General features: G+C 35.0%; 1 protein-coding gene across 1 annotated transcript; it reads left to right on the top strand.

The window, feature by feature from the left end:
* Nucleotides 1-4608: 4608 nt before the first annotated feature.
* Nucleotides 4609-8017, top strand: LOC139857754 (HIPL1 protein-like). Its single transcript, XM_071846593.1, has 6 exons — nt 4609-4880; nt 5741-6243; nt 6524-6740; nt 6904-7082; nt 7253-7494; nt 7589-8017. The coding sequence occupies exons 2-5, from the start codon at nt 5824-5826 to the stop codon at nt 7301-7303; spliced, it is 867 nt and encodes a 288-aa protein (XP_071702694.1). The 5' UTR covers nt 4609-4880; nt 5741-5823; the 3' UTR covers nt 7304-7494; nt 7589-8017.
* Nucleotides 8018-11114: the final 3097 nt, after the last annotated feature.

Here is an 11114-nt window from a genome sequence, read left to right as displayed (position 1 = left end):
AGTGTGCATCAAAATGGCCCGTTTAATAATGGAGAGTAAAAATATAGTCAAATTGTTTCAACGAACAAGGGTTCAATTGGATGTCTCTTAAAAAAAATCCGCGGGTACGGGTGATGGATCCAATGGATCCGCATCCACGACCCGCGGGTGCTATCCCTAATTGTGACAAGTACAAATCAACTAAAAGTCTAAAAAATAAATGCTCTTATAGGGACCAAATGTTCACAATAATTGCCTAAGCTAGATATGAAACAAATAGTTCATAAAAAAAAAAAAGGTCGTTGTGCGTTTTCGGGATGATAGCCGAAATACACTTACAAAAGTAGGTCAGCCGTCAATTCTTTATGGCCATATCAACGTAGATCAATAAAATCATTTATGGTTTTGATAAAAGATTAATTAAAAATTAATTGTTTTTTGGTCTTGGATTCTCGGTAACAAAAGCAAAGGTTGTTTTTGGTTGCCACAACAAACAAGACAGAGGTTGTTGACTTTTGTTGTTAAACATGGCACAAGTGAACAATAACAATAGATTATTGTTTTTGAAAAGAATAATGATGCGTTAATTTTATTGTATAAAATAAAATTAAAGAAAATGGTTTTCATTGATGACTATGAACAAACGCAAACAAAGTGTTTGTGGTATTTGGTGATTAAAAAAAAAAAGTGCATCTAAAGCTTCTACTGAAAATAATATGCATCTAAAGCTTCTACTGAAAATTAATGTGCAAGGTACAACGTATAACTATATGGTCAAATTCATTTGAGCCTTCGGAGTCACAAGTATATGATGTATATATATATTACTCAATTAACAAAATAGTAAATCTAAATTAATTCATATGAATAGTAAAACGAAATTAATTAATTTACTATTCACATAAAAAAACGCATATGATAAAAAGCGCATCGCATATGATAAGCGCATATGATAAAAAGCGAATATGATGAAAAGCACAACGCATATGATGAAAATCGCATATGATTAAAAGCGCATATGGTGAAAAACACATCGCATATGATTAAAAGCGTATATGGTGAAAAGGATATATGATAAAAAAAAAACACATATGGTGATTTATAAAAAAAAAAAAAACACATATGGTGATTAATGGAAAGCACATATGGTGATTAATGAAAAGTATATTGTGAAAAAGAATCACAAATGTTTCTTGAAAGAATTCAAGGTAAGATATATGAACCAATTCATCCATCATGTGAACCATTTTGATATTTCATGGTTCTAATAGACGCATCTAGCGGATGGTCTCATATTTGTATGTTATCAAGCCGTAATATGGCATTTGCAAAGTTTCTTGCACAAATTATTAAATTGAGAACACATTATTCTGATTACACCATTAAAAGGATGAGACTTGATAATGCTGGTGAGTTAACATCTCAAGCATTTAATGATCATTATATATCTACAGGGATTGTTGTTGAACATCCAGTTGCTCATGTGCATACACAAAATTGGTTTAGCTGAATCAATAGATAAACGCTTGCAGCTAATAACTAGACAATTGATAATGAGTACAAAACTCTCGATATTTATATGTGGACATGTAAATTTACATGCTGCGACATTAATTCGCATTATACCATGTGGAAGTCATAAATATTTTCACTTACTACTTGATTTTGGCCAAGAGCCAAATATTTTCACCTTAGAACATTGGTTGTGCAGTGTATGTTCCAATTGTATCACCACAACACAATAAAATGGTTTTTCAAAGAAAGATGGTAATATATTTTGGATATAAAACATCTTCAATCATAAGATATACTGAACCCATGATGGGTGATGTTTTTATAGCACGTTTTGCTGATTGTCATTTTAATAAAACATTGTTCCCTAGATTAGGGGGTGAAGTAAACAAAATAAATAAATAAAATGATGCTTCATGATGTGAACATCAATTAAGGTATATTGAACTCGCACAAAAGAATGTGAAACGAAAGTTCAAAAATAATGCATATGCAAGAACTTGCAAATTAATTACTTTATGCATTTACAGATATAAAAAAAAAGTGACTAAATCATATATACCAGCGATAAATGCTCCAGCTCGAACTGAAATTCCAAAAGCTGGCAATAATGTCACTGTTGAGTCTTTACCACGCATCAAACGTGGAAGATCAATTGGTTCCGAAGATAAAAATCCTCGAAAAAGAAAATCAGCTGATAATGAGGTAAAAGAAAGTGTTCAAGAAGAACCACAAATCAATATTCCTTCTGCAGAGGATATTGATAAATGTAAATACATAAATTGCGATAAATTATGCAATATTATGGAACCGAAATAAAATGAAAAATCTTGATGAGATATTTTCATATAATGTTACAATGACATCATGAATAAAGATGATGATCTGGAACGAAAATCTGTCATTGAATATACAAAATGGACATGATTGAGCTCAATGGAAAGGAGCAATAAGAGCTGAATTAGAATCGCTCGATAAAAGAAAAGTTTTCGGATCAATCGTTATCACTTTTAAAGATGTGAAACGTATGGGATACAAATGAATTTTTATCCGAAAAGAAATGTGCAAATGAAGTTACAAGGCAAAACTAGACTTGTAACTCAATATTTCCCACAAAGACCAGAAATGAATTAGGAGGAAAAATTATCCTCCTGTAATGGATACAATTACTTATTAGATACTTAATCAACCTGGTAGTTATTTAAATGCATCTCATACATGTTGTTACTACTTACTTATCTGTATGGATCACTTAATAGTGATATATATGAATATACCTAAAGGGTTAAGGTATCATAAGCATCTAATGTAAAACCCAAGGGAATATATTCCATTAAATCACAAAGATTTCTAAGTGGGTTTATACAAACGGGACGTATGTGGTATAACCGATTAAATGACTACTTGATAAAAAAAAAGGGTATAAATATAAACTTATTTTGCACGTATGTTTTATAAAAACAATGTTCGGATATGAGATCGTAGTTGTTTATGTCAATGTTCTTAACATCATATGAACAAATAAAGAGATCTATGAAATCATTCAACTTCTAAAGAATTATTTTGAAATGAAAGATCTTGAAAAAACCAAGTATTACCTTGGATTGCAAATTGAGCATATGCCTAATGGTTTACTTGTACATCAAACAACTTATACCGAAAAGATTTTAAAACATTTTTTTTAAAGACAAACTCATTGTTGTTAGATCACTCAATATTGACACTGATCTATTTCATCCCTGCGAAGATCATGAAAATTTTAACAGATCGGAAGTTCTATATTTTAGTGCAATTGAGGTTCTTATGTATCTTATAGATTATACAAGATCTGACATTTCTTTTGCAGTTAATTTGTTGACAAGGTTCAGCTCAGCCCCTACCAAAAGACATTGGAATGGGATCAAACAAATAGTTTGATACCTTCGGGGAACTACTGATTTATAATTATTTTATTCTAACAACTCGAAACAAGATTTGTTTGGTTATACAGATGCAGATTATTTATCCGATCTACATAAAGCTAAATCTCAAACTGGATATGTATTCCTAAATGGAGGCACCGCAATATCATGACGTTCTCAAAACAAACACTTGTTGCAACATCATCAAATCATGCCGAAGTGATTGCATTACATGAAGCTACTCGGGAATGATTTTAGTTAAGATCAATGATACAAATCATTATTGATTCTTGTGGACTAGAACGCTATAAAAGCGTAACAACTATCTATGAAGATAATACAGCTTACATAATACAAATGAAAGAAGAGTATCAAAAATGACAGAACAAAACATAAATGCTGACGAGGCGCTAAAGCTATAAACGGTCTTAACGGTCATAAGTTTGATGGAAAAGAATGGTATATTTGGTAAGGCTCAGAAAAAGACTGAAAGGGAATAGGAACTGAAACAACGGTTTGAACAAACCATGAAGGAGACTGTAGACAAATCACGAGGGCCAAACTTGTACATAAAAGATTTAGATGATACAGTTTCAGATAAAAACCTCAGATTCTTCTCATATACTCAAGATCTCGTAAAAGACAACCAGATTAAAATGAGATACGTTCAATCAACAACTCTGCTGATCTTTATACCAAAGCACTGCCAACTGCTATTTTCAGAACACACGTTCATAATATTGACATGAGGCATGTTCAGAAGATGTAACAACTCAGACGTTGCCTACTTGAGGGGGAGTCAACTCTATGCTGCACTCTTTTTCCCTTAGCTAAAGTTTTATCCCAATGAGTTTTCTTTAGCAAGGTTTTTAACGAGGCAGTACTAGTTATTCTCTAATAAAATTGTCATCCAAGGGGGAGTGTTATAAAATATCTAGATTGGATGTTAATTTTATTATTATTATATTTCTTGCATAGTAATATTTTATACTATAAATAGACATGTATGGTAGCCATTTAAGGTGCACCATTTCTCTTGAAATATCAATATCAATATTTCTTCTCTCCTTCTTCTCTCTTTTTCTCTCTTTGTTCTTATAACCATTAAAGGTAGTTATAAGCCTACTGAATTATAACAAAAAACAACTACAACAGCTAACGATTCGAGTATTTAAGCAGTGACCTAACGACTAACAGAATCAGTTGAGGACCCGTTAGTTATAAGTCACGTGCAACTCCCGTGACATTCGTTAGTGTCTTAACACTTCCTTAACTCCGTTACATCTTTGTTAAGTGCTTGTGCTGCTCACGTGACGACGGAAGCAGAAGTCACGGCGGAGGAACTGGTGTCGACTGTCGAGCGGCGGAAGAAAAAGAGGACGAGGAAAAAGATGCGGACCCACAACCTTAGCCACCTAATCCGTACAGTTCCGTCATCACGCCGTTAGTTAGAGAACCGGAAACATCAAAGTTGCCACGCCGTTACTGGTAATAGACCAATTTATCTTGTGGATCTGTTTTATACAAAATTATATTTTTTTTTTTTTTTTTTTTTTTGGAAGGCAAGCTTGCATCAGTCCGGACCGAAGCCTAGTCATCATTTGCACACACACTCGCTTTCGGGCAGGAAACCCGAACCACACTCTGAGGATCCGACCCTTAAACCATCCCGAGGGGCAGGCGGGCCGAATCTTAGTCCCGGAGCGGGTCGGTAAAACCTTCCCTTTGGGCCACCTTCAAGGAATAATGTTTCAATTCCTAGAGCGGGTGACGAGGTTCGAACCCGAGACCTCTAGCCCTGCGAGTACATAAGTGTAACCGCGGTACCATTGAAGCAATAATAATTAGTTATAGTTATATGCTTTTGCAAATAATTTCAATCAATGTATGCACTGAAATTCAAGTGAGGTTGCTGCTTTTACAATTCTTATTGCACATTGTGCTTGTGAATTGTGAACTTGAGATTGATGAACACATCTAGAAATAAGTGATTAGGTGTTTCATATTAATCAACAAAATGAACATGAATGGATGTTTACAAAATATTTGTGAAATTCAATACCTAGGACAAATTGGGTTAATCTATATATACCCACTCCCAGGTTTAAGGAAACCAAATTTGTATTGAAACATTAACTATGGTCTGATTTGATACCAAAAGTTAAACTCAACGACTGCTGGGAGTATCGTTGATCAAATGTCATGGTTCGAGTGATTAACATCATCTTACTGATATGTTGCACGAACTCAAGTCTGACTCTACTTCATTATGATACATTTTTTTTCTTCTTTCTTTTAAGTTGTTTTGATTGTTTTTTAATCTTTGTTTTGTTTGTTGATGGACGCAGGCCGATCGAAACACTCTTCTGATAATGTGACGAGTGCCAATCAACCTCCGAAGGGTGTATGTCTTGAAAAACTTGGGAATAGTATGTACGTTGATATGGTTCCTCATCCAGATGGATCAAACTGGGTTTTTGTGTGTAACCAACAAGGTAAGATATGGTTAGCTGTGGTTCCTGAGGTAGGCTCCTATTCCTCACATGGTTTGATAATAGATGAGTCAGACCCGTTTCTTGATTTGAGTGATCAAGTGAAATTTGGGACCGAAATGGGACTTTTAAGCATGGCGTTTCATCCAAATTTTACTAAGAATGGGAGATTCTTCGTTGCTTTTAACTGTGATAAGTTTCAGCAGTCTAATTGTGAAGCCAGATGTTCGTGTAATACAGATGTCGGTTGTGATCCTTCGAAGTTTGATTCTCTTCAAGAATCTTTCCCTTGCCAATTTCACGTTGCAATTGCGGAGTTCACTGCCAACACCACCACTTCTTCTTCTAAACTTTCATGGGTGAGTAAATATCGATTTATGTATTTCTCTGTCGTGCTCAGAATAATTGTCAAATTTGTATTTTTGACTTGCTGACTGTTTTTTGCTACTAGAAAACCTCAAAGTATCGAACTTTTTCATCAATAGTAACCATCTTCCTATAGTTTTGGTTCAATATGATCTGACCCAGTATAAAAATTGGCATGTTTATATTAAAAATGAACTACTCATCAAATTTTTATCAGTTTAAAGTATAAAAATGGTTTGCTTGATCCTGCATATTTGTGATTGTATCTTACAGAAGGGACATGCTAATTCGGTTGAGGTGAGAAGAATATTTACGATGGGGCTCCCGTTTGTAGCATATCATGCGGGCCAGATTCTGTTTGGTCCTACTGATGGTTATTTGTATTTCATGGTGGGAGACGCTTCACATGATTTGGACCCGAATAATTTTGCACAAAACAAGAAACCGTTACTTGGAAAAATATTCAGGCTTGATGTAGACAACCCACCGAGTAAGTAACTTAAAAAGGTGTTTGGAGAATCAACCTGACCCATTTGGACCCACACAAAATTTGAGAATTATCAACCCGTTTTCCAACTTGAGTGACCCACTCATCTTACCATATCCAAGTCTATGACACATTTCTTGTTTCTTTACCATGAATATGAATTCAGGTGAGGAGGAGATACATAGGCTTGGCCTATGGGGAAACTACTCAATACCGAAAGACAATCCATACGTTACGGATAACGAACTTGAGCCCGAGATTTGGGCTTTGGGTTTTAGAAATCCATGGCGCTGCAGTTTTGACATCGATAAGCCTTCACGATTCATATGCGGAGATTGTGGAAAGGTATGATTATTTGATAGTATAAAATTTACTAGGTTTTGGGAAACGGTCACGGACTGTTCTGGATAAGCCGCGTACATCAGAGTATTACTCACCGAGGTAACCCGAACAGAAAAAACCTCGTACCTTGGGTTTTATGCGTTAATTTACATTTTTAAATCGTTTGAATGTAGGATCAATACGAAGAGATTGATATAATAAAAAAAGGTGGAAACTATGGATGACGTGTTTTTGAGGGCCCATACCGGACCCATCAAACAAAAGCCCCCGGAGGGTACACTAAATCAAGCTCCATAACTCCCATATTTCCTATTGCGGGATACAACCACGATAGCGTTGATGCAAGCAAAGGTCCCGCCTCAGTAGTAGGTGGTTTTTTTTACCGTGCTAGCACTGATCCATGCTTATATGGCTGGTTAGATTCTTAAAAAGTGTTTATTGCTATAAAGATTAAATGATCATAATTTACTCGTTACTTTGACTAGCGATAATGATATGTGCGTTTACAGGTACATATATAGAGACTTGTATAGCTATGCTATATGGGCAACTATTGAAACTAGTGAAAACAGTGGGAACTTTACTAGTGTCAGTGTCCCTTTCAGCTGTGCTCATGACTCACCGATGCGATGTGAGTTCAAGCCAGGGGTGCACGATGTTCCTGACTTGGGTTATGTGATATCGTTAAGTCAAGATAACAACAAAGATGTGTATTTGTTGACTAGCAGTGGTGTGTATAGAGTTGCAGCCCCAAGCCGTTGCGGGTATCATTGCTCTAAAGAAAGGTTTACAAATTTAACTAAAGTTCCCTCATCTGGAACAACCTTATTAAAGATTGCAAACTTTGTAAAACGTTTCATATCTTTTTTAATGCTCGTGTCTTTCCTTGAATTTTTTATTCAAGGAAGACCATATATTTGACTATCTTGTACTAATGTTGATGACACTTTTATCAACGTGTTATTAAAAAAGTGATACTACTTTGTGTTTCAAATGATGGTGATCATCCATTCTTAGGCTAATTTATTGATTTCAAAAAGAGCTCATCTTTTTTAACAACATAAAAAAGGTATCACATTTATCTATACTCTTAACTCTAAATTCTGGATTACATGTCTTACATGTCCCCTCCTGATTGACCACATACCTCCCAAAATCACTATTAAAACCGAATTGCCACGGCCTCAAGCCAACTTCTTCTTCCTTTTTCCCTAAAAAGTTGTAAAAAATGCATAAACCTATAGGAACTAAAAAGTTAACCAACAAAAAATACAGGTGCTAAAAAATTAAATATGTATTTACTAAATGTTCCACTAAAATTTAAAATTTTTGTTTTAATTAAAGATATGTTAGATGAATATCATTTTTGTCTTCATATTCAAGTTAGGCTTTAGTGAATTTATTTAAAAAATGAATGATTAAGAGTAATCAGTGTGGCTAAAATATAGAGTTTAATTACATTTAGTAGTTGATATATATATATATATCTCCATATTTTCTCTCCTTAAAAATTTTTGTACAACCTTCTTCAACCTTTCTTTGTTGCCCTAATCTTTACATAGCCACCACCCACCTCTTCTTCATCGTCTAGATCGGCGGTTTTGTAGCTTCTTTGTCGCTTATCTCTCCGACCACTGACATCTCGCCGATGACTTGACTTACTCGCTTTCCCATTAAATAAAGCACAACCACTCTCTTTCCTTTTCCGGCGACGACTTTTGACCCGGTCGACTTCTCCGGTCACACTAAATGAGAGACGGCAAATCTCTGTGACACTTGCACGGGTTCTGGTAGTTTCTTGTGTTTTTGAGGTGTTTGTTGGGTTTTCGGTCGTTCAAGTGAGGTGGCCTAGGTGTTGTTGTTCCAACAGAACTCTACAACCCTCTTTGTCGGACTTCGGGTTTGGTGTGTGTTTTAGGTCGATACGGCTGGATGCGGTTTGTGTGTGTAAGTGTGTGTGAACCCGAAAGATTCCGGTGGTCAGGCTGCTGTCGGTGACTATTGGGGTGGGTGGCAGCTGTTGGTATCCTTGGGTGGTTGTTAGCAGTTGCTGCCAGCTCTTGGTGGACGCAGGTAGCGGCAAATAGAGGTTGGTTGTCGCTGCGGTCACCGGTTTTTGTTGGCGGCTGCCGGCGGAAGTTGGTTGATGTTTGATGACTGCTTGAGTCTGGGGGTGTGTAAATGTCCATAGAAAATTTGGTGGAGATGGCTCGGTTTCTTTACGGTGTGACTCTATGTTTGGTTCCGTTCGGTTGCCGCTCGTATGGTTCGTTCATTTCATTTATCCAGTCACTGACTGTTGGTGATATTAGTGTCATCGTCATTTCGTGTGATAAGGTGATTTACTTGAACCAAATGGATTTCAAGTTAAGCTTATTACAAGTTAGGAGAGTGTGAAGTGCACGCTTGTTTAAGCTAACTTCTAGTCAATAAAAATGAAAGGTTGTGTTGTTTAATTTTTGTCTTTTTGACCAAAAGACATAATTAATGATGAAATGTTGTAAACTCTTAAAGAAACGGTGTAAGCTTTTATGAAATAGTGTAACTATTCATAGTACATTTTTATCAAAATTTATAAGCATTCATGGTCACCTTTTAGCCAAAATGTGCGACCATTTAGAGTACATTTCAGCCAAAAGGTGTAACCTATCATACTCTATTTATAGAAAGTATTTGTCTTATATTCATAGATTGATGAAACATGAACACTCACAATATACAAATTATCTATATTCTTGACTCTAGATTTTAATTGCCTATATTGGAGTTTTGCCTTTGTCTTATCCCAATAAGGATTTCTTGTAACCCTAAGAGAATATAATTATATAGGATCGAAATACTTCATTAGAAAAATGTTTACACGATTCATAAGTTTATCCGGTTTCCCTATACCCTATTTAACACTGACTCCATTAGCTTCGACGCTCATTCACCAAGTTCTTCTCACAACTCAAATGCGACGACATTAAAGTCTCGATCATTGTCATCGTGATAATGATGTGTTTCATATCTTTAGGCTAGTCAATCAAGAGCAGGCTGCTTAACTACTCAGGGCCCATCATTTTAGGGGCCTAAATAAATATAGTTACTGGTATATGCTTAGGCCCAAAATAATTACTGACTAATATTTGAACAACGTATATGGGGCATATTTCCTATCGGGGCAAATAAAAAAGAAGCAGCTATCATGGGCCCATTTTTTCCAAGCCCAAAACATTATTTTCCTTTTTTCAATTACGCCTACTCATCTGTTCAATACGTCTTTTCAATATCATTAGTTCAATACGTCGTCTACTTCCCTAATCGCCTTCAAGCGGTAATATTCGATTTCTCATCTATTCATATGTAGTATTTTATTGTCTTGTTGATTTTGATTTGTTAATTTTAATCATGTTAATTTTCTATGGTTATTGTATGTTAATTTTACTCATATCTAATTGTCCATTGCCTCATGTTATTTTTTTTTAATTTTTTATGGTTATTGTCTTTTATACTCTTATCACTATGTACTTTGTATGTTGTTGTAACTTGTAAGTATAAAGTATGAAGTTGATCGCTGCAAAAACCAGCAAGTTTGGCATCACTGATGATTATAGATACATAAACCATTAAGTTGATGTAAAACCCTTGTTTGAAAATATGAAATCTCATCATGTGTGGTTAGTCTTCTATTGGCACTTGCAATTTACCTTTTGAGTGATTTCCCTTTTAAGCAAAATGTTACATTTAAATATAATTATTACTGTTTTAATTACTATATTCAAAAGAAATTCGCAAGATAAAAGTGACAAGGTTTTCGATATCTCTTTACTAGTGTACCGACAGTTGTACACTTGCAATTAATTAATTTTTATGATTACTGATTAGGCATGACTCCTACATTGCTGAAAAACGTAAGAGACGAAAAAGATGAAGAAATGAAAGTCTCTCAAATTGGTGTACTACATAATTTTTTAATAAACCGAGTCATGAAGAGCAAGAGCATGTACAAATAAATGTAGAAGAGACGAAAGGGCAAGAGCATATTAAAGAACA

Source organism: Rutidosis leptorrhynchoides, chromosome 7 (genome assembly GCF_046630445.1).
Source record: "Rutidosis leptorrhynchoides isolate AG116_Rl617_1_P2 chromosome 7, CSIRO_AGI_Rlap_v1, whole genome shotgun sequence".
NCBI lineage: Eukaryota > Viridiplantae > Streptophyta > Magnoliopsida > Asterales > Asteraceae > Rutidosis > Rutidosis leptorrhynchoides.
Note: the sequence above shows the minus strand (reverse complement) of the source record. Positions and strands in the feature narration are given on the sequence as shown.

Bases quoted from the DNA above. Each gene is read 5' to 3' on its own strand.
- LOC139857754 (XM_071846593.1), top strand. From the start codon at position 5,824: ATGTACGTTGATATGGTTCCTCATCCAGATGGATCAAACTGGGTTTTT. The intron at 6,741-6,903 runs GTAAGTAACTTA...ATATGAATTCAG, and splicing joins TGATGTAGACAACCCACCGA to GTGAGGAGGAGATACATAGG. The intron at 7,083-7,252 runs GTATGATTATTT...GTTTGAATGTAG, and splicing joins TATGCGGAGATTGTGGAAAG to GATCAATACGAAGAGATTGA.